Consider the following 25,181-nt stretch of genomic DNA (forward strand, 5'->3'; position numbering starts at 1 on the left):
TTAAATTTTGACCCTTTTAATAAATGTACACCCTAAAAAAAAATTAAAAATAGAACTACCCTATGATCCAGCAATGTTACTTCTGAGTATATATCCAAAGGAAATAAAAACAGGATTTTTATTTGTTTTAAGATGTTTTACTTATTTGAGAGAGAGAGAAAAAGAGAGAGTGAGTGAGCACAAGCAGGGGAAGGGCAAAGGGAAAAGGAGAAGCAAACTCCCCACTGAGCAGGGAGCACAATGTCAGGCTCGATTCCAGGACCCTGGGATCATGACCTTAGCAGAAGGCAGATGTTTAACCAACTGAGCCACTCAGGAGTGCTAGGATTTTTATTTCTAAGGAATTTATTTTAAAGTAATCTCCACCCAACATGAAGCTCGAATTTATAATCCCAAGATCAAGAGTCACATGCTGTACCAACTGAGCCAGCCAGATGCCCCAAAATTAGGATCTTTAAAAGATCATCTGCATTCCCATATTCACGCAGCATTAACCACAATAACCAAGATACTGAAACAACCTAAGTGTCTGTCAATGGATGAATGGGTAAAGACGTGTGTGTGTGTGTGTGTGTGTGTGTGTGTGTGTGTGTGTGTGTGTATACAGGAATATTATTCAACCAAGAGAAAGAAGGACCTTCCACAGTTTGCAACAACATGAATGGACCTTGAGGACATTATAAGTGAAGTCAGACAGAGAAAAACAAATACTGTATGATCTCATGTGTAGAATCAAAAAATAAATCAATAAATAAAAACAAAACCAAAATAAACTCATAGATACAGAGAACAGATTGGTAGTTATCAGAGGCGAAGGGGTGGGGGTGGGCTAAATGGGTGAAGATGTTGAAAGATACAAACTTCCAGTTATAAGATGAATAAGTAATAGGGATCTGATGTACAACACAGTGATTACCATTAATAATACTGTATTACCTGGGGCACCTGGCTGGCTCAGTCAGTTAAGCATCTGCCTTCAGACCAAGTCATAACCTCCAGGTCCTGGGATCAAGCCCCACATCAAGCTTCCGAGGGAGTCTGCTTCTCATTCTCTCTCTTTCTCCCCCTCTCCTTCCTCCCCATTGCTCGTTCTCTCTCTCTCAAATAAATAAATAAAATCTTTTTAAAAAAAAACTGTATTACCTACTTGAAAGTTACTAAGGGTGAAATTTTTAAACATTCTCACAAAATGGTAATTACGTGAAGTGATACAGGTATTAGCTAACAATATGGTGGAAATCATTTTGCAGTGTGTAAGTATATAAAATCAACACTGTACACCTTAAACTTACATAATAGTATATGCCAGTTATATAAAATAAAGCTGAGGGGGAAAACTATATAATTAAGGCTAGGATAACAATATATATAAAAATAAATACAAATAAATATTTATCAAGGGCCAACTATGTGCAAAGTGACTAAGGACTCAATAGTAAATAATACAGACATGGTCTCTGCACTCACAGAGTTTAGAGTCTACTAATCATTAATTAATTTCACTTTGTCTTATAGGATAGAGAATTGGGCAAGGATCAGATCACTCAGGGTTCCACATATTAACAGTAAAAAGTTTGAGTTTTATTCTAAATGTAATGAGGAGTGACATGAAAAGATAGATGATTTTTCTTGAGAGGGAGAGAAAGCACACGTGCATGTACAGTGGGGAGGGGCAGAGGGAGAAGGAGAAAGCTCCACACCCAGCCAGAAGCCCAATGTGGGGCTCACTCTGACAACCCCGAGATGGTAACCTGAGCCGAAATCAAGAGTCGGATGCTTAACCAACGAAGCCACCCACGCACCCTAAGATAGATGATTTAAATGCACCAAGTATAGAGGCACCTGGGTGGCGCCGTTGGTTAAGCATCCAACTCTTGGCTTATGCTCAGGTCATGATCCCAGGGTCCTGAGATCAAACCCTACATCGGGCTCCACTCCAGTCTGCTTGAGACTCTCTTTCCCTTTGCGTCTTCCCCACCCTGCCCCCATACTCTCTAAAATAAATCTTTTTAAAAAATTAATAAATGCGCCAAGTATATCAGGAATTGTAGACTTTTTTTTATCATTTTATGGAGTTAATATTGATTAATTTGACTGAGAGCTTCCATCCCCATACATAAGCAGCACCAACAATGATCCACAGCAATGATTTTCAAAGTTTTGTTAAATGGAGTAGCACTTTTCTTTTTTAATAAAACATTTCTAATACCTCATTATATAGAAACATTAATAACGGAGCCACTTCAAGATGGCCTGATTTCAAACTATGTCACCTCCGTCAGTTCTTTCGGCGAAAGAGTATGAAAGCATGACTAAGGAACTAAGAACACTGACCCCGAAATCAGAAGATTCCAGTCCTAGTCCTCCCCATGACTTCACAGCAAAGTGATCTTGTGTAAGCCATTTGAAGTCTTCAGTCTCAACTTCTCCTTTATTAAAATGGAAATAAATCTGACATGCTTACCACACACAATAGTAGTATGGATCGAAAGTGACAATGTTGACAGGTAAGGGTTGTCACCAACTAGATTGTAAACTAGAAACTACATATTTTATTTTGAAATAAATTCTCTGTGCTTGATTGATGTCCAAATCATATTGAAATATTAAGGCCCCCAAGCATGAATTAACTTTTGCAAAGGGCCAAGCCAGTTTAGAAATCGGTAGGTGTGGCGGAACCTGGCTGGCTCAGTCCATGGAGCATGTGAATCTTGATCTCAGGGTTAAGAGTTCAAGCCCCATGTTGAGTATAGAGATCATTTAATAAAATCTTAAAAGAAAAAAAAAAAAGGGAAAGAAATTGGTAGGTGTGGTATTAATTGGAAACCATACATTTAATGACTCCTACTACATTTGAGGTCCTATGCAATGTTGTAACCAACTGCAAAGAATAACTAAATTTGGTGCTTAATGGAAAATGATGTTTATCTTTTAATTACTTAGTGAGTTAAAAAAAAGTCAATGAGTTAAAAGAGTAAATGATATACCCTCCTAGATTTCTCAATGCTTTCAACAAATTAAACTTACTTCTTATAAATCATTGAATTAGATTATATTTGTCCTTAAATAGTTCATCTAAACTAGCCTAGCTTCAAATACTCTGGATTCTTTTTTTTTTTTTAAGATTTTATTCATTTATGTGAGAAAGAGACAAAGAGCATGTGAGTAGGGAAGGAGAGGGAGAAGGACAAGCAGACTCCATGCTAAGCCCGAATAGGGGCTCCATCTCATGACCCTGAGATCATGACCTGAGCCAAAATCAAGAGTCGCACACTTAACTGACTGAGCCACTCAGGTGCCCCTGGATTCTCTCTTTTAAAATAAATGAATAAATAAATAAATAAATAACTTGAAGATAAGAATTCTCAAGCAGTTAGACAATGTAAAATAATAAATCTCCAAGGCAGTAGTTAGAGATAGAGATGTGTGTATATGTGTATACAGAAAGTTGGATAGACCTAGATAGCTTCCTATAGGGCTAGAACCTGTAGAAATGGGGAATGAAGATAAGAATAAATGAATGAGTGAACAAATGAATGAGTGAATGTGAAACAGCAGGAAGGGCTGACATGGACCAAAGACAATACTGTGCCATGAACCGAGGGGTATTATTAACTTGACCCTCCATACTTAACGCGATCAAAATATATAGACAGTTATAAAGATACATAAACACACCAAATCTCAAAATTCTAGAGGTGCCTGGGTGGCTCAGTCTGCCAGTTAAGCATCTACTGTCAGCTCAGGTCATGATCCCAGGGTCCTGGGATCAAGTCCCGCATCAGGCTCCCTGCTCAGCAGGAAATCTGCTTCTCCCTCTAGCCTCTGCAGCTCCCTCTGCTTGTGTCCTCGCTCTCTGTCAAATGAATTAAAAAAAAAAAAATCTTCAAAATATCTAATTCTAAATGATTGGCCCAATATTATCAATCTTTGTTTTTAAAGATAAAATAATGGGTAATAATTTTAGAAAATACAGATGCATAAAATAAATGTTGAGAGACATGGGAAAGACACCAAAAAAGACTGGCTTTTTCCAGTAGTTGGTTTTTTTTAATCCAGTGAGATGCTGTATTTCTATCTTGTTACATGAAAAAACATCACAAATGTGATGTTTGTGTTTGTGTTTGGCATCCCCAAAATATGCAATTATTGTCAAACACACATTTTTCACTGTATTTTAAAAGAAATGCTTTACCGTTACTACTGAAAAACAGCTACAGAATTACTGTATTTTTTAGAAGAAATTTTACATAGTCAAAAACATATGTAACTCTAAAAGTCTACAAGCTTACTTGAGTTTTATCTCTATTGAAAAGTACACTTCTCAGAGTGACAAACTGAAATACACTTATTCCCTGGTACCATAATTCTGATTTATATCTTATCTTTTAACTCTGTATCATTGACTAGATTTTTTAAAGAAATACAATCTTCTGACAGTAAAGAAAAAAAAAACTAGACTTTTTATAGCTCAGTCCAAAAACTAAGTAGAAACTCAGTTTCCTCTTAAGTGGTAAAATTTCAATAGTTTCATTTTGGATAACAAATAAACTAAAATAATGAACACTTTACATTGTGTTATTCTTACATGAAAACTTAATAAACAAAAAGGAAATAATTTCTAAATAGAATTTTTTATGTGGTTAAAAAAATACGTAACATAAAATTTACCATCTTAACCATTTTTAAGTGTGCAGTTCATTAGTGTTAAGTATATTCACAATGTTGTGAAACATCTCCAGAACTTTTTCATCTAGTAAAATTGAAATTCTATACCCATTAAAAAACAAATGTTTGATGGAAAGAACAGTGCTCAAGTACAAAGATTCTATAAATACTGAAATGTATGACCTTAAGTTTCTAACTGCTTATGCCTCAGATTCTTTGTCGATAAAACAGTGTAACATCTACCTCATTAGGACTGTAAGATGATGATGAAATCATTAGTTTAATATCCGGTGTTTCTTAGGTCATTCAAATTATGTTAATAGTTTATTAAGAGATTATAAATTAACTCCTTATCTTTTTTAAATGATCACAGATTTAAGAAGTAATGATTGATATTTTCATAAAGTAGAATTACTGCCTTCAAGTTATCACAACAGTCCATGTGATTGTGAAGTCAAATGAATCTTTGGCAATATCCTATGGAAAAGTATCTTTACTTATGCCAAGTAAGGGAGAAAGATTTCCTGGCTGCCTTAATAAGCTTCAGGCAAAAGTGTTTATCCATTTCAAGTGTTCCAGTAACCATTCCAGTAAAGAACTTTAAAAAATAGAAAGCCAGTTACCTTATACAATTAGAGTTCAATTAATGTGATTTTTTTTCAATTTCCAGGTTTCAACACATCTATAGAAGAAACCATCATCCAAGTTAGAATATATCCTTTTCCCAACCCTTAAAAACAATGAACCTCTTATTTGTAGATTCCTTGGGAGGGAATCATCCCCAAACCTTTGCTTCTCTCCTCCCCCATTGGTTCTATGTAACTTGGGAATGTGATACATAAAACCCTAAATGGAATTTTCTTGTATTATAACATTAACTTAAACGGAAAAATGAAAATTTCTATCTTCATTTCAATTATCATGTCACATGGGAACTTTGCTGTTTTAACACTGCAATCCATTGGAGCACTGGATTTCAGGGCTTTAAAACTGACTTCAAAAGATGGTCTTTGATTTGATCTTATGTCAAATCAAGGTTATCTCTGATATCATCCACTTATGTGAATTAGAAATTCTTAAGGGTAATCCTTAAAAAGCTACATTAAAAGTAGAAAAACATAATCAGAGGGGCGCCTGGGTGGCACAGCGGTTAAGCATCTGCCTCGGCTCAGGGCATGATCCCGGCGTTCTGGGATCGAGCCCCACATCAGGCTCCTCCGCTATGAGCCTGCTTCTTCCTCTCCCACTCCCCCTGCTTGTGTTCCCTCTCTCACTGGCTGTCTCTATCTCTGTCAAATAAATAAATAAAATCTTAAAAAAAAAAAAGAAAAACATAATCAGAACCATAATATAAATTTATTTCAGAAACTAAAACATGCAAAAATCAATGACACATGATGTTAAACCATCTGGCTCTTCAATTTTTTTCCTAATTCTTTTTTCTCGGTTTCTAAATATGAAAACTATAATTCCCTTTTTTCAAAATAAGGTGGTAATCCATGACCCACTGTATAGATAAATACAACTTAAAGATGCATTAAAAATTACTGGTCTTTATGGAACAAAGTTAAAATAATTTACAGTCTGGAATCCAATACATGCAATAAATACTGATGCCAATGCACTCTGTAAATTTACTCTTAGTATCTTGTAAATAATGTTTTTCATGTTTTTAAATAAAATTCTTTTGCTTTTACATGTTCAACTTCCTATCAAAACTCTACCAAGATTAAATGTAATCTCTCAAACTTTTTGAACTAATCTCTACATCATAATCTACCAGAAGAAATGACAACTTGCTTGTTTTTCCTGTTTTGTTGCTTTTTATAAGAACTTCCCTTTTTACAGGTACAATAAATTACATATGTAAATAAATAAAAGCAAAACAAGCAATTTGAATGCTGCTTTTATATGTGGCATAAAGCTTTGCAGCCTGGTTACCCTCAATGATTCATATAGAAGAAACCCTGATTATAGGTAAAATTGAGTTTTATGCAGACGCACCTATTACTAAAATAGAATATCTTATGCCCTTTCTAATAAACATTAAAAAAAAAAACACACACCCTTCCTTCCCCCCAGTCAGCTATTTTAGTAACCTGGTACATTGCTGGTAAGTTACTGCTTCTCATTTTAGACAATTAGGAAACAGCATATTCCAGAAACACTCAAATTTTGCCTTTAAAAAAGTTAAATAAATAATTCTCTCATTACTGGAACGAAAGAGGTCTTAGAAAGTAATTCTAAATTTTAAGACCATCCAATTTGGATAATTTCAAACGATTTACGTTTCAAAAACATCCTAATGAACTTGCTAATACCATAGCTTTCTCTGTCAAGTAAAGTAAGTATGTCCAGAATTTCCCAATAATAGGTAAAGGCCTTTTTAAGCTCATTTTAATGTCAATCAACAAGATAAAATACTATCAATCAGCAACATAAAATACTATCAGTCATCAACAGAAAAAATATACATGAACACCCCAACAACCTCATGATTCCACTGACTGTGAATAACTTGGAAGTCAGCCAGAGAAGAGAACTAGTCATACAGTAGTAAACATAGAGGGAATAGAGAGGTTCCCAGGACTTTCAGACGTCGGAAAAATGAGTCTCTCTTAGTCATAGTAAATTATGATTACAGGGATTTCCATCAATACATAAACAGCTGGAAGAGAAGGTCAGAAACCCCTAATTGAGCCAGATAGGTGTTAATTCATTAAACTTAAAACTGAAGTATTCTCACTGATAAGCTACATATTTCACATAATATGAATTTATTATAATGTACCTAAATGGACCATTTTACTTAAAATCAAACAAGTTCAAGAATTGCCTTCTATACTCCTCCAACTTTGCTGATGGATCTTATGTTAGGAAATCTAAGAAATTATTAACCCTAGATTTTACTGATTCCTTTCCTCTTTCTACATAGCTCATCTTAATCTGACCAAAGTCACAATTAGACAGCATTTGCCAGTAGGAATATAATTCAGGAAACTGAAAGATCCCCCAAAGCCTGTGACAATGGCTATTTTTATCAGAATAGGGCCTTGAATACTAAATAGTACTTACTTCAACTAGTTAAGTTTCCACAGATTTAAAAAGATACGAAATTATCCTTTCTTAACTACAGACCATTAGAAATGTGCACATTGCATTATATATACCTATTCATTTAGAGTAAATGGACAAAAGGATGATATTTTCTGATTAGAATTGATAACACTTTATTGGGGCTTAAACTACTTAACTGAGTTGGTAGATGATATGGAAAAGCAACATCCATCTGTAACTGTTTCTTTACCTTTATAATTTCTTCAACATACAGATAAAAAGATCAATGTTTAATTTGTATATTATTTCCATATTAACAGTAAGAAAAAATGTGATAAAATAGAGAACATAGCAAAGTATCTCAAAGCAATCTTTATTACTTTAAAGGCCTGATTAACCTAAAATAAGGGATTTATCTTGGTTTTTGTTAGTTTAATGCAAATATCTCCCTCCCTCAACAGTAATCTAAATGACAGCAGGCTACTATACAACATAAGTAACTCTTACACATTTCAAATCTGCTAGCCTTGCCAAGAAGACAAGCAAAACAGACAGGAAGTATATCCAAACATAAATTCTTATTACACACCATATAGACAACCAACCAGCAAAGGTAAATGGACTTAATAACAAAACCTCATGAATCTAAGTATTTTTTCTTTATTTAATAAGCATTTATAAAGAAAACATTTAAAGATGTTATGCTATGTTCTTATGCCAGGACCATCACTGCCTCTCCAATGAATAACAGTTATTCTATAATTCATATCAAGGCCATTGCCCTTATCGGAAGTTTTTTCAAATAAATGCCACTTTATTCAAGTTCCCACAAGAAAAATCAAATTGACCTGCATATGTTCTTCATTGTTGATTTTATATGAATGTAAGCATGCTAAAATAATGATCAAATTAAAGTACTTAAGCATTTTGCTTAGAAGAGCAATGGTTGTAAACTTTAGTTAACTCATCTCATGCTGGATGTTGCAGATTTTATCAAATATATATTTACAACACTTACCGTATTTTTTAACTATACAATAAAAAACCCACCTTAATCCTGTCAGTTACTTTTCAAAGTTCTAATAAAACAGTAAGTGAGAATTATGTAAAAGGTAATTATGCTATTAATGATATATTACATAGGACTTATTCCAACCTATACTTAAAAAATTTTTAATTCAAATATACTTTTATTTTTTTTTAAAGATTTGATTTATTTATTTGACAGAGATAGAGACAGCTAGAGAGAGAGGGAACACAAGCAGGGGGAGTGGGAGAGGAAGAAGCAGGCTCATAGCGGAGGAACCTGATGTGGGGCTCGATCCCATGACGCTGGGATCACGCCCTGAGCCGAAGGCAGACGCTTAACTGCTATGCCACCCAGGTGCCCCCAAATATACTTTTAAATAAGTAATTAATATGGAATTAGTATTTTACAAATAATCCACAACATATTTTGCAAAGGTCCCTGTTGACAATGCAAAAGTGTTACAAATTTTATTATGAATTGTTACACAAAAATGGAACATCAATAATAAACCACACTTTATATCATTTCTATATGTTCATTTTCCTTCCTCTGAGCTTAAGCTTGCCCTGTTACAAATAGCAAGATATATTTATAAATCCAGCTGTACTTTATTACACCTGGGTAAAATGGAATTGACATTTTTTAACATCTCAGATGACTTATTTCCTGTTTTCACAATGGTAGAGAGTAAACTCTGTTTATGTCACTTCCCTGCTTAAACACCTTATAGTGCAGACACTGTGGTGGCTCCAGTTGACTGTCTGACTCTTGGTTTCAGCTCAGGTCACGATCTCAGGGTTGTGAGATCCCAGGCATCAGGCTCCAAACCCAGTGAGGAGTCTGCTTGGGACTCTCTCTTCCTCTCTGTCTATCCCTCCCCCTGCTCACACTCTTTCTCTAAAATAAATAAATAAATTTTTAAAAAACAAACAAACCTTACAGGGAATCCCAAATAGCCTCAGGATGACTTCAGAATTGTTAGCCTGGCTTTCAGAAACTAGCCTTGGCTTATCTCTGTGGCTTCTACCACCTCTCCAAAATTACCCCTCCCCCAAACACAAACACACACACACACACACACACACACACACACACACCCCAAAGCCTACTGAAACTGTTTCTAGAAAACCTCTTTACAGGATGACAGAACCAAATAGTGTTCCCCAACTAACAACCCTATGTAAACAGAATTACCAAAGTAAAATATATATACCCTCTTCTATTTGGTCTCATATCTGCTTCCTTTCTCAAGTGAGGCTGTCCACATTTGATGTCTCCACCTTCTTGCCTTATATTCAACTCCTCAAAATACAGCATGTTAGCTTAGGTCCACTGCACTGAAACTGTTCTCCCTAAGTTCACAGATGAGCTCTTATTCTAAAAATTCAAGCCTTGCTTAACATCCTCATTTATTCTACTGTATCTGGCATAGTAAGATAGGCCCCCATTTGCAAAAATCCCCTTCCTTACCTTCTGTGACAGATGCCAATCCTTGTGAGTTTTCCCTCTTATCTCTCTAGTGTTCCTTTTCGGTCTCAATCTCAAATTCCTCTTCCACTCGGCCCTTAAATATCCCCTAGAGTTCCATCTTTGGTCCCTTCACACTTTCTTCTGGACATTCCCATGAAGAATGACTTCATTCCCACCTCATGGCTTCAAGTGCTCCACCTCTAGATCCGAATGGCCCTTCAAACTAAACTAAACTAAACTCATCATCCTCCTCCTCCTTCCGTCTCCTATCTGTTGCTCCTCCTGTAGTCCCTCCAAGGCTAGGACTGAAACTTCTCTTAATAATTACAGCCATCTTAAAAATCCTAATGTTTTCACATTTAAGCCACCAAGTCCTATGTATTCTTAATCCTAAGACATCTACTGGACTGCCTGTAAGGTAGAAATGATGTATTATTACCACAGCTCACTTATTACAATAGCTTCCTAACATTTCTGTCTCCCCCTTTCCCCACCCTCTTCCAGAATGATTCTTCTAAAATATACCTCGGATGATGTCACTTTTCTGTTTAAAATTCTCTCTCAGGTCAAGCTGTCATTCAAGGTCATTCTTGAAATAGTTCCTATTCAACTTGCCAGACATATCTGGCAGCACATCCTCTACCTAACCTACAGCACATCCAGTTATACCAACTTGCTCGTAGTTCACCAAATACAGCATACTCCTTAACGCTTTCCTGTTTCTGTACCTGTGTCTCTCTCTCCCTAGAATACTCTTTACTTTCTGCCCCCCTCCAACCCAAATTTGGCTAATGCTCATTTCTTATTTAATAAATAAATATCCTCTTAGAAATATCTCCCGGAAATATCATAGACCTCCGCTGGACTCATGCCCTTCTGCAGAACTCCCATGCACCTTCTATATCCATTACAGGGCTTGTGACCCAGTGAGGTAATCACCAAGAGTGAGTACCCTTATGTGCTTGCTTCAGCTGCACATATACTTAAAAAAAAAAATTGGACCTATAGTGAGTCCCCAGTGAACTCCTGGTGGGCACAGACTGCATTTTTATTCAGATCTGACTAAAGAGGGCTCAATGTAGTCTAACAGAAAGAGAAAGAGATGGTTAACACTTCTTAAATGAACAAAGGAAGGGGGAGACAGCAGAAAGCTGAAGGAATATTACCCCCCACCTCGTAAAAATTTATACAAATTTATACTATCACAAAATAGTTAAGTGTGTTTTAAAAAAGTAATTTTAGGGGCGCCTGGGTGGCTCAGCCATTAAGCGTCTGCCTTCGGCTCAGGTCATGAACCCAGGGTCCTGGGATCCAGCCCTGCTTCGGGCTCCCTCTCACACTCCCCTTGCTTGTGTTACCTCTCTTGCTCTCTCTCTCTGTCAAATAAATAAAATCTTTTTTTTTAAAAAGTAATTTTAAACGCTATTTTGACAAAACCCAACTTTTTTAAAAGTTCCATTTTCTCAGGTCATTCTGTATTAAAAAAACCCAAAAAACAAAAAAAAAAACAGGAACAACTGCTTCAAATGTATAAAAAATTAAAACTTGAACACTGTCCTGAATATTCTCCATTGGTCCTGCCAGATCTACTCTCTACACTTTCTGCCCTGGTGTGACCTGGGAGGCTGATCTCTAAAGAGTGTATTATCTCATCTCCCTTGCCCTCTGGATCCCACTTAGGTTCTATAGAAAGGCAGCATCAGTTGATGAGAGGGCAGGAAAAGAGGGAAGATGTCCTCTTTGCCAGGGCTCCAGCCTCTGTTTACAATGGGTTTGATGGTGGCTGTGGCCCTCTTGGTGAAATCACCTGTCCAGGGGAGTAGCCTTCTGTAATGACCATGGCACTCACCAGATTCTGGTAACTGCTCTGTCCCCATTCCCCTTCAGAACTAAGGGGGGTAAAGCTTCCCTTGTTGCTAATTCCTGGGTGTCCCTCCATTCCTGGTTGGTTTTAATCTTAAACCTAATTGCATTAAACTCTTTCCAGTTTTCCTTTTGAAGGAGCTATCCTGCTGGGGATCTAATGCACAGAAACATTTGACAACTAGCAGCATTTTTGCCAGTGCTTGCTATGAGTTCTCTTGCTAAGGTTATACCCATCTTTAAAAAAAGCATCAGCACCCTTTAATGTTTAGTAAAAAGGTGCCTACACCCAAACATTTTGGCCCTGAATTTATAAATCCAACTCACTTACCTAATTGACCCAGTACCAGTTCGAATTCAAATAAATTAGTAAGTCATTTCCTAAGATGAACTCCTGTCTGTAAACTATTCCCAGTATATACACATGCATATAACGTATTTGATGGTAAGAAACTTCACTCAGATTTCTCCATTACAGTATTTCTAAATGAAAAAAAAAAACCAAAAAACGATATCAGTCTCTCAGTTTAATTCAGAATTTAAAAAATGCTTACTGAAATACCTTTAATGCCTTCCTAATAAGTGCTACTGCTTAAATGCACTGAATAAAATGCAATCATCACATAATTTTAATCCAATTATAAATGACAAATAGCTCATGATGCTGTGAAAAAATGAAACAAAGGAATTGTTTCTATTTTTTCTAATAGTCAGTACTATAGAAATGTACTGTAATACTAGACTCGGTATGGTTGTACTATTGCTCCTGGAGCACATGGAACTTTCCAGATGCCCTAGTCCAAAAACAAACAAAAAAACCAACAGGCCATATGCTGGTTGGAAGAGACTCATAATTAGAGGAGAAAGTTTTTTTCAAGACATTACATATTCCTCATCTGTTTATTTCTGACTCCAAAATTTACTAAGGAAAGCAACTTATGCCAGAGTACTCCACCTCTACACACAAAAAGAATGGAGACACAGCTTTACCTGAAAATATAACCTGAGCTCCTAACTGGCAACTTCCTCTCAGACAAGCATTACATTCAAGCTGTTAAATCTCAGATAACAGCTAAAGAATTTGGAGATACTTGTGGAACATTTTTGGTAGCTATATAATTCTGCCCACCTTTTTAGCAGCTGTAAAATGCTTTCCTTAACCTTTTCGTTAGCACCTCTCTTCTCTATTGCCTCCCACCCCAACTAAAAATGGTGGATACTTGTGAAGAGAACTATGCAAGCATTCCCCTCCCACTCCCCACCCTCACAACTCCCGTTATTTTTTCCCCATATTAAGCAATGAAACACTCAGGCAAAATGGTTAAAATGGGCAATGAAGTAAGAAACCTGAGTTTGAATCCAGACTATGCAACTTACTATGGCCTTGGACAAAGTATATAACTTCAGTGAAACTCACTTTCCTCCTATGTAAAATGAGGATTATATCTACCTTTATAAATTGCTGAAGGGATTAAGCAGGAAAAGCAAGACATAAAAAGACAAATACTGCATGGTTCCACTCATACACAGTAGTTAGAATAGTCAAATTCATGTGACAAAAAATAGAATGGTGGTTGCCAGAGGCTGGAGGGAAGAGAAAATAGGGAGTTCTTTATTAGGTATAAAAGTTTCACCTCTTCTAGAGGTGGATGGTGGTGATAGTTGCATAACAATGTGAATGGATGTAAGGCCATTAAAATATACACCTAAAATGGTTAAAATGGTAAATTTTATGTTATATGTGTTATCAACATAAAAACAAAAACAAGAATAGTCCATCACGAATCCATATCAAAGGACTTTCCCTTTCTTATTAGAGTGAGGTACACAAAAGGGGGGAACCCATCCCTTTCCCTATTGCTACTCCATCTCTGCAAAATGAAGCTAACTGGCAAAGCATAAAGAGGAGTGCGTTGATCAAAGAGCCTAAACCTTCACAAATTAGATATTCAAACCACCCTAAATCCTAAACCAATTAACTTATGTAACAAAAACATAAAAGATTTCAAACAAATATCAGGTTTTATTTACAATGTAGTATTTTTGGAGTTGTATTTGTATAAGATCGAATAAGATTGTGTTTAACTGGGGCACCTGAGTGGCTCAGTTGGTTCAATGGCCAACTCTTGATTTCAGCTAGGGTCATGATCTCAGGCTCCTAGGACAGAGCCCCATATCTGGCTCTGTGCTCAGTAGGCAGTCTGATGGAAGATGCTCTCTCTCCCTTTACCTCTGTCCCTCCCCCTGCTCATGCACTCTAAGATAAATAAATCTTAAAAGGAAAAAAAAAAGATTGTGTTTAATTCACACTGTAACGACACTTTTCGCTTAACCAAAGTATGGACATAGACTTTAAACTATTATCTAATCTATGATTCTCTGTTGAATCAAATCCATACATAACCTTGAAATATATATAAATCTTTCATTCTATTTATTTTATTTTTATTTATTTATTCACTTATTTTTTAGAGAGGGAGAAAGGGATCGAGGGAGAGAAAGAATCTTAAGCAGGCTCGATGACCCAATCTCTCATTTTAAAAGACGCGGCTATAGTATAATGAAAGAAACACTGACCTTAGCACCAAAAAAATCTAAATAGAGCTCAATTCTGCCACTATTAACTCTATTACCCAGCTGGGTAAGTCAATTTCCACCTATAAATCTCAATAGCCAATGGCAATTATCACCTATCTCACAAAATTATTGTGAGATTTAAATAATACAAGGTACATTAAAATACTTTGAAACTATAAAGTATAATTCTGTTTATATTATTACATTTTTTGAAACACAAAGAAAAGATTATTCTATCCAAAATTCATATTAAACGGGAAGCCTGGGTGGCTCAGTCAGTTAAGCAATGGACTTTTTTTTTTTTTTAAAGATTTTATTTATTTATTTGACAGAGATAGAGACAGCCAGCGAGAGAGGGAACACAAGCAGGGGGAGTGGGAGAGGAAGAAGAAGGCTCATAGCAGAGGAGCCTGATGTGGGGCTCGATCCCAGAACGCCGGGATCACGCCCTGAGCCGAAGGCAGACGCTTAACTGCTGTGCCACCCAGGCACCCCAGCAATGGACTCTTGATTTTGGGTCAGGTCATGACCTCAGGTCGTGGGAACCAGCCCTGCATCAATCCGTGCTCAGTGTGGACTCTGCTTGAGATTCTCTCTCTTCCTCTACCTCTCTCCTCTTCACACTCACACACACACGCACACACACTCTTTCTCCAAAATAAATTTTTAAAAATATATAAATATATATATATATATATATATATATATTTATTTATTTATTTATTTAAGGGTGCCTGGGTGGCTCAGTCAGTTAAGCTTCAGCTTCAGCTCAGGTCATGATCCCAGGGTCCTGGGATGAAGCCCCACATCTCTGCACTGGGCTCCCGGCTCAGTGGGGAACCTGCTTCCCCCTCTGCCTGCTTTGCTTTCTGTCTGCCACTCCCCCAGCTTGTGCTCCTGTGTGAGCTCTCTTTCTGTCAAATGAATAAAAATCTCTAAAAAAATCTTAAAATATATATATATAAACATATCTATTTAAAAATACACACGTATTTCTGAGTAATACAACTAGGAAATCTCCTGTAGGCCTAAAATTCACAAAACGACTACTAAATGCCCATATTATAGAAAACTCTTCTTTAGAAATTACATAATAATCCTGATTCCAAATATTAGAATATTGAGGAAAAATAAACTAGATGTAGTGATACTGTGTGGCAATATATTTATAAGCTCCTTATAAATTACATTCTAAACTCATTTATTCTACAAATATCTAATCAGAATTTTAAGCACTGTGCTTAACAGTGGGAATATACTGGAGAAGATGACACCATGGTTCTTGTCCTCAGGGAGATTCCAATCTAACTGGAAGATAAGACATTAAACAAAACATTATACAAATAATTCATTAATTTATGATAAATGTGAAAAGGAAAAGGAGAGGTTGCAATGACAGCATAGAGTAAGGGGGGTCTAATCCAACCTGGGAAATTTACAAGAAATAATTATACCAGTTGTACCATCCTTTGTCAATACAACAGGTTTTAAGTGTTCAATAAATCTTAGCTATTTCTATCAATGTTATTATAAGAGCCATATGCTTCGCTGTCCTTATTAGAACAAGTACATCCCTGGGGTTGAGGAAATAAGACAGTCAATCTTCTTAACTAGGAAACCCCAGATAAACTAGACCCACCACTCAATTCCTCATTAAAACAAAACAAAACAAAACCAGGCTCCAGGGAACATAGGTTCTTATCCCAAATTTTACTCATATTTTATATATCCTTGAGAAATTATGCTGATCCTGACAGGTTTCCTCAATTATAGTTGAGACCTGTCGGAAATGCTTTAACCCAAAATCTTCTCATGACTGATACTTTAAATATTACTCAGGATTCTGCTTAAATGTCTCCTCCTCCAAGAACCTTCCGCTGACCAGCCAGTCTAATGTAGCCTCCCAGTCATTCTCTATATAACCCTACTTTACTACTTAATTTTTTTAGCACTTATGACTATCTGAAATTGCCTACTGTATTTTTTTTTTGTTTGTTATGTTTTCCTTCAAACTTGAAAGTAAGTCCCATGAAAGAAGGGGACTCACTGTATTCTCTATATCCTCAAGATACCTCTCTACCTTACCAAAGATCTCCAGTGTTGCTTAGGCAGCTCAGGTACAAGGGAGCAAGGTTTCCAAGCCAGAGGATGAAGATGACTGACTTAGGCCAATTATGGTAATCCCATTACCTTTGCCAGTAACTGGTTTAGGGTAGGGAATTTTACAATTCTCTTCAATAAAGCATAAGAAGATCTCTGCTAAGCAACTTCAAGGAAAGGTTTTCCTCCCTGATTAATGAGACACAAGAAGGAAAAGCTTTGCCTTTCCTCCTGCCTTTGACTTGGTTGTATGAGGAAGTGATACTGGGAACGTGGTGTGTTGATGAGAGGGAAACCATGAGGAATGGCAAAGAAACTGATCCTGAACCCTGATATTCTTGAGTCACTGAATCAACTCTGAAACTACCTCTTCCAGACATCCTGTTATGTGAGATTTATTTTTAAACCCAGATCATTTAAACCATTTTCTATCTCCTGTCTTAATACCAGCCACCAAAAAAATCTTAATACCAGCCACCAAAAACATGATAAACTCTTAAGCCTCTGTTTCTTCTGTAACATAAACAGAAAATAGCACCTAACAATCCAGTGAATTCTTGAAGGGATTAAATGGGACAATGCAAGTAATGGATCAAACACAAACAAAATATTCAAATGATAGCGTTGCTGTTTTTAATATTAAAGAATAACTTTCTATGACAAAACTCCACAAGCTCTTTATGAAGTATTTAGGATTTTCTTATTTTTCAGAAAACATTTATTTTAATCCTATTAAATATAATCATTTTTAATAGAATAATTCATTTACCTAGCTTTCTTCTGTCAATAAAGTAGCTTTGAGGGGCGCCTGGGTGGCACAGCGGTTAAGCGTCTGCCTCCGGCTCAGGGCGTGATCCCGGCGTTATGGGATCGAGCCCCACATCAGGCTCCTCTGCTATGAGCCTGCTTCTTCCTCTCCCGCTCCCCCTGCTTGTGTTCCCTCTCTCGCTGGCTGTCTCTATCTCTGTCAAATAAATAAAATAAAATCTTAAAAAATAAATAAATAAATAAATAATAAAGTAGCTTTGATTCTTTCTCAAGTTTGAAGTAGGTAAATAAAAGGAAAATCAAGCCAAATATCAGATCACTAAAGAAAAATAACCATATCAATTTCAGGCAAGAGCCAGTTCTTGGCATCAACTCCTCTCTTCGCTTACATGCACAGAGCCACATATAAATTTTCATCTACTATTCTTACCTTCACAAGTATGTCATCAGTATTTTAATATGGCTTAGATTATATTAATGAATAATTAAACTATATTAGTTATTAAAACTATACTATACGTACAATTACAAAAAAAATCTTTCAAAATAGGGAAAATGTTTTCTGTGAACTATTTGTATGATAGGGCATGAAGCAAAATTAATACAGAAGATCAAAAATAGGAGATAGCTGGGGCATTGGTTCAAGCTTACTCTAGCTGAATTGTGATTTGAAATGTTACGATGGCTCATTACTGCTGGAAAGATGTTTAGGGTCCTACATGAAATAGAATCATCAAAATTCCAAAAATAAAATGTCAGGGTAGTTTCATCATTACTAAAAAGTGTGACACCAACTTGTTTCTCTTTTAAAGATGAACAAAAAATAAATATTAATTCTTTCATTGCATTGAACTGTCCAGGCTCTTCTGAGTTCAGATAAATTTTTAGTTCTGTCAATATTACAATAACTTTACTAGCTCCACTTTTCAAAAATCTTTAACTATTAACCTACTCTGACAAAAACCACCAGTTACCCATTATGACCAAACATAAATTCAGGCAGCCTGTAGGGCTATTAAAAGTCACCTGGAAAAACTCTATTATTCCCTGGGTGGACCATTTTCCACCTGTTTTTCAATGTCCTCACACAGTGAATAAGATATATAGTTTGGGGAAGGTAAGAATAGCCTTTACTCTTTCTCTAATACTACTGAAAACAAGTAGGACATAAATTTTGGTGGACCACTCTTCAGATCACTTTTGGTGGAATACATGATTTTGGTATAATAGTCAAATAACTTTCACAGGGTTAGTCATATTAAGTTATATACATATGTTAACAAAACCTTACATGAATAGATGTTAAGTATGTAAAATATATACAAAATCAGATAAGCAAAGTTTAAAATCTAAATATAAGCACTTATTTTGTATTCCAAACTCTCTTCAGATATTAACAAATATACCTTATTCTATTGTTCCAATGCTATTTTAAGTCCTTCCCTAAGGAAACAATAAGTTATTAATAAAATTAATATTTTAGCATGTTTAGAGGCTCACATACTACAAATCAACAATACATCACCAGCATGCAAATGTTTCATATCATTCCCACTCCAATATCAAAGCAATAATGTACACGCAACAGTAGAGAATATCTCCACATATTCCAAAATAAAACTATAATTACCTTCAATACATATTTTTAAGTTATATAGTCCCAGAAGTACTATGTTTTCTAAATCCAGTACATTAATCCTCAATGCTACACCCCAACATTAATGTTAACAGTTGTGATCTCTATAGAAAAAGATCCTAATTCAAAATATTTTTTCCCAAATTTTACTTTTAACTCTAAACTACAGGGTTGAAATGTTAATAAACTGCAACCTAGGTATTATTTCAATTCCTGTCCACAGTGTATGTTTTAACTGTAAAACAAAATAATTTTATTTTCTAGTAATAATTGAAGATGTGAGATACATTTGGCCCACTACTACAGAGAGACTAAAATTTAAAGATGTTTTCATCCTAATTTGGTTTTATATGGCAAACTGCCTCTAAAGCATGGGAATAAACCTTTCATTTTTTTCTTTCGCAGCACTGGAAAAATACATTACAATATAAAAGCTATTTCTAAGAGGCAAAAAAAAATCTCTGGATAAATACTAAAATTTAACTCTCAACATCTTACATATTTTTTTCTCCAGGTTTGTTCCTTCAAAAAAGTTGGTTTTTAGATTCTTCTACAATAACGGAAAAGACATCAATCAATAGAAAAACTCTCACAGCTAAGAAGACATGTTAGATACAAGTTATTTAGTATTATGGAGTAAACATCTGGGGGATTGGGAATGGTAGAGTCGATTTAATACAGAAAATTTCATTCCCAAAAAAGTATTCCTTCACTAGTTTTAGAAATCTTAACTGTTAAATACCCATCAAACAAGTTTCTGAAGAGATTTGCATTGCTTCACTTGTCTTAACTTTATTTCCTCCAGAAAGGAAGGAAGAAAAAAAAAGTTAACAATTTTTTTAGGGGAGTGACAATAATAAAAAAGGGGGGGATAAGGAGATGCTGGCAGATACTAATCCCTACAATCTATTATATGGAGTAGTATTTAAATGTTCATTAGATTTAACCACTTAAAACAAGCATATGGTTATCTGTTCCTTGGGATATTCAACTAAAAGATTCAAAATTGAAAAACCAAAGTACTTTTCAGAGCCCCAGGTTAGATGCACAGTTTGATTTCTGTAGTTTCTCATAAGTTTACTTAATATGATGTCACTGTTTGGTATGTGAATCTTATGTTTAACTTCGCTTTGGAGAAGATTCATCTTTCTGTGCTACTACATAAATTTAAAAGAGGCAGTTAGTTTAATAAGAGTACTATCACCACTCATGTATTTACAGGTGCTGGTTATTCTTTCTGTGGCAACATGGGTTACAGTATGGCTTAAGGTTAAGCAACATTTCATACAGTAATCGTTCACAGCTACAATGCCGATCTAATTTCAAAACTTAAGCAGTCAAACAAAATTCCTGGAAGAAAAAATCTGAAGAAACAAGCATTCTTTTATTTTAGGCTTATTTTAGGCTTCCAACTTTCTCTCCTAAAATTTCTATGCCTTGCCCACACAACACAAATCTGCAGTCTGTCAAAATGGAAGGTATAACCATCAAGTTGCAGCAAGGGTTAAGAATTCATACGTGATCCAATCTTTAAAGTCTGTTTTATCTGATTATGTAATACCATTCCCTAACCCTGTAGCATCCTACCCTAGATCAGGAAGGGAATCTGGTATACCGAAAAACATGTATCTTTCAGCTTTAACCACAGGTTCTAAAGGTAGAGAGAAATCTTTGTTGGAAACCCAGCTAGCAGCGTGTCCCTGGGTGAGTTACTTAACTAGTCTGAGTTTTAGTTCTCTTATCTCTTTAATGGAGAAAAAAAATTACTATGTTGCAGAATTGTTCGGAAAATTAAAGAAAATATACATAAAACGCCAAACACAGTGGCTGGCATATAGAATGACAATAATTACTGTTTTGTTGTCATTGGCTATTTTTGAAATACAACTAAGCTAGAGAATGTGGAACTTGAACTTCCAAAGTCCTTATTTTGGAGGTCATTGAAAAAAAATTTTTTCCACCCTGAAAAAAAAATTCCTTTAAGTCTAACATCTTCATTTATTCAACAGTATTTATTTGGTACTTTCAGCATTTGAAGGCACTTATCCTTAATGTCAGGGATACCTCTGACAGGAAATTAGAAGTATCACCCCTTGCCCTCAAAAAACTTACATTTCAGAGGAAGCTAGACATTAAACAAGCAATTACATAGTTACTTAATTACAAATGTGATCAGTGTTACAAAGAAAACCTGCTAAAGGGGGAAATCACCTAACAGGATCAGAATTTAAATTTCTATGCAAACATTCCCACCTCCCACCAAGGGTTTTCAATCACTCCCTCTATAATTAAAACTAATCCAACTCTTTGTATAGACTTGACCATCTGGTCTTTAAAACAACAAAATACGGGTGCCTTGGTGGCTCAGTTAAGTGTCCAACTCCATTTCAGCTCAGGTCATGATCTCAGGGTCTTCAGTTCCAGCCCAGAGTTGGGCTCTGTGCTGGGTGTGAAGCCTATTTAAGGTTCTCTCTCTCCCTCTCCCTAAGACCCTCCTCCCCCCAGTCTCTCTTTTAAATAAATAAATAAATAAATAAATAAATAAATAAATAAATAAACAAACAAACAAACAAACAAAATAAGCAATTAATCTGACTTTGGCCATTTTTCTGCTCAGAACTGTACACTGAAACTATAGCTACTGTATAAAACCTACAAATTAATTTCAAGTATTCCATACAGTAAGTTATTAATGAAAGAAAGCAAAGATAATACAGGTAAGCACTTGTCAGCTCTCCTCCATGAACTTATTAGAAAACACAGTTCCTGATAGATTGTAAAACCAGTATTTTCATATGCATGCCATTATTCATAACTCATTTTTTTCCAGAAAGTTTTTATTAAAATAAAATAAATATGTACATATTTATTACTGAAAAAGAGTTATTTCTGTGATTTTTAAGATCAGAAAAATTCTAACTTTCTTGCTAAAGGAGAATTCTTTTTTGCTCAGGTACCTTTTAAAATATGCCACCTTAATTTTTTTTTTTTTAAATCTGCTAACATCCACTTTAAAGACAACTTCAAGATTCCTATCCTCAGAAGTTAGCACACTGTTGTAGAATAGTGCCATTCAACTCCCAAGTGAATAATAAAGGGGAAAACTGAGAGATCAAATCAACTCTCCCATCAAAATGAAACTAAGTTTATTCTATAAAATAGAATCTACCTCAATGCTTGTGTTGGATTCAAACAACATTCACCCAGAAATTAATGCAACAATTAATCCAGAATAATGATTGTCAATTCCCTAAAAGTGGCCTCTTCGTCTATATTTAGTTCATAAGGCAAACTAGTCCGGGATTCCTGCTGCCAATTATAATGAATGGAACAAATATATTTAAATCAAATAGCACCATCTAGCAGAACCCTCACCACTTTGCTTTCAAGAGTAGATATTACTTGGTGTTCAGTTGGGCAGACTGGACAGCAAAAGTGGCAATTACTTGTTTTCACGATAAGAGTCACAGATTTAGGCTAGAAAGGACCGGAGACACATCATATTCTCATTAGTAACTCAGATAAATTAAAAAAATATATATATATATATAATTTTTACAGAGTTATCAGGATACAGATTAGATAACCAATCCTGGGAGTCTAAAATCCAAAATTACTTTGATTCTCAAATTCAACCACCCCCCAGTGCCTCAATACATTTCAATTCCTTCACTCAGTAATAAGAAATCCCAATACTCTGTAACCATTAAAACACCTTGTTTTTAATCTTATCAGGTGTATTACAACCAAATGATTAATGCACATAAATTGGGCTGTTGTTTCAAAACTTCAGTTCTAGTAACTTGTTTCTTAACCAGGCTATATGACTGTCTTTTGTACATTTCATGGCACATCAACTAGTTCCTAAATGTAGCTCCTCAGAAAATACCTCTGGAAACAAAACAAAACAAAACCAGCATCTCTCCGTAAAATTTTGTTTGTTTTGCTACATCAAGGCCTGCCACCCCTAAATCTTATGGGAATTGTGTGTTGCTGCCAACACGAAGATTAGGAAATGTTCCCATCCCTAGGGCATAAGAAACTTTCAGAAGACTACTAACTGCCTAAAGGAAGGAGGGAAACTCGGCCGTCTGAGTATTTGGTTTTTATTTACGCAGCTATTTCCAAGCGCAAGGTAACCAAAGTAGCTCTTCAGAGATGCTCTCAGACTTTTCCCCAGTCTGAACCCCCTCGGAAAAGCAAAGCGCGTTCAATGACAAGGATAAGCCTCACCCTCAGAGTGGAGGTGGTTACTGGGAAGCACCGATCTGCTGCACAGAAAAGAGAGGTTCTTCCTCAGTGGTCACAGTCACTATTCGCTCTCATTTTTAGTAACAACCAAATCACCGTTACAAGTACATAAGAATAGCAGCAAACAGCCCTGCTTCGCAGTGTGCCGTGACCGTAGCATCCCGGGCCGGGAGGGGCTGTTTTCTCGCCGGCCTCCTCTGGGCTCCCACCGGAGTTAACACCTGTATCTCCCCACCTCAACGTTTCTCCCTTTCCGGCAAATCCTCTTTCGGACCACTGCTCCCAGCGCCCCCAGAAAACCTTCCTCCCGCCGGCCTCTGCAGTTCACCCAACTCCCACTCACCGCGCCCCACGACCACCGCCCCGCGGGGGCTGCCCGGCCCGCCGCCGAGGCAGCCGCGGCCCCCCGGACGTTTGGGAGGCAGTAAGTCTCCAAAAAAAGTTCTCCAGCAGCCGCCGCGGAGTTCGGTCTGCCGGAGAGGTAGAAACACCAGCCTGCTCCAGCAGATCCCGCTTCTCGCCAGCACACTTTTCCTCCCCGGGAACTCGGTCCTTCTTAGACCCCCAAACTTCAGCGGCGCTACCGGCGCCGACCACCCCTGATCTGCTGGGCACTGGGCACCACGAACGCCGCGTCGCTTGGCCGGCTGGAGAAAACCCCAACGCCCACCCGGCCCACGCCCGCACACGCCCTCCGCGCCCCGCGCGCGTCTCCGCGCCCCGCGGGGCCCCGCTCGGCCGCTCCGCGCCCGGCTTCNCAGCACCGCCACCGCCCCCCAGCACACTCGCTCCCTCCCGCGAGCAGCCCCCCAAGGCCGCCCGCCCGGCGCGAGCACCTCCTGGGAAACAGCCGATCCCCGCACCGCACGCCCCCACCTCGTGTACCCCTCCCCCTGCCAGCCCACCCCCGGCTCTCCCCGGGCGGAGAGTGTCTGGGTCTGTGTGTCTCCGAGAGTGTGCGAGTGCGTGCGTGTGTGTGCGCGCGTGTGAAGGCGGAGGTGGGTGAGAAGCGGAGACACTTACTTCTCCCGGGCCTGGCTGTCGGACGGGACGGCGCTGCTGTTACTCTTGCCTTTGCCGTACATGCTTGTGCCGAGAGCAGCTCCCACTGTCACGCACCTGTCAACCCATCACAGCCTCCCCGGGAACAGCCCCGTCCCCATGGCGACCCACGCAGCCACCCCCACTATTGGCCGCCCCACGCCAAAGCTCCGCCCCCTTCGCCCAGGCAACGCGCGAGACTGACAGGCCTCCCCCTCCCTCCGGCCTTCCGAAGCGCGCGGTGGCGGCTACAGTCTAAGCGGCAGTCTCCTCCCTCCTTCCCTCCCTCCCGGGTTGCCTCCCTCCTTCCCTCTCCGTTCTCCTCCCTCCTCCCGCTCTCTTTCCCCCCTCCCCCCTCCGAACCCCGGCGCAAGGGGGGAATTAGAAACTGCTCTAGAAGGATTTTAAACAACTGGCTGTTCTCTCCGCCGCCGCCCCTCCCCCCGCGCCGCCCGCGCTCGGCTCCTCACTGGAGAGAAGGCGCCGGGAGGAGGGGAAAGTGCGGCCTGGAGTCGCTGGTAGGAGCCGGCGGAGCTGGAGCTGAGGCGGCCCCAGACTTCGGGGCGCCCGCCGAGTACACAGACAGACCTACGGCCCCGGCCTTCGTGGGAGCTCCCACCAGCCCCCCCTCCGGCTCCTCTCCTGTCTGTGACCCCGCGCCAGTACCCTGAATTGATCTCTGCCGCCCTCAGCCTTACTCCCTGGGGTTTCGCCCCCCCC

The 25,181-nt window shown here is 37.8% G+C and overlaps 1 protein-coding gene across 5 annotated transcripts in view; it reads right to left on the reverse strand.

The window, feature by feature from the left end:
* The window catches only part of SSBP2 (single stranded DNA binding protein 2), a 283,430-nt gene extending 258,794 nt beyond the window's left edge, over positions 1–24,636 (reverse strand). For all 5 annotated transcript variants that reach the window (XM_011220992.3, XM_011220990.3, XM_002916223.4 and 2 more), the window contains exon 1: positions 24,444–24,636. In XM_011220992.3, the coding sequence (XP_011219294.1) occupies positions 24,444–24,505 (62 nt within the window). In that variant the 5' untranslated portion in view covers positions 24,506–24,636. The remainder of the gene's footprint in view (positions 1–24,443) is intronic.
* Between the last annotated feature and the right edge of the window lie 545 nt (positions 24,637–25,181).

Source organism: Ailuropoda melanoleuca, chromosome 3 (assembly GCF_002007445.2).
Source record: "Ailuropoda melanoleuca isolate Jingjing chromosome 3, ASM200744v2, whole genome shotgun sequence".
NCBI classification, from domain to species: domain Eukaryota; kingdom Metazoa; phylum Chordata; class Mammalia; order Carnivora; family Ursidae; genus Ailuropoda; species Ailuropoda melanoleuca.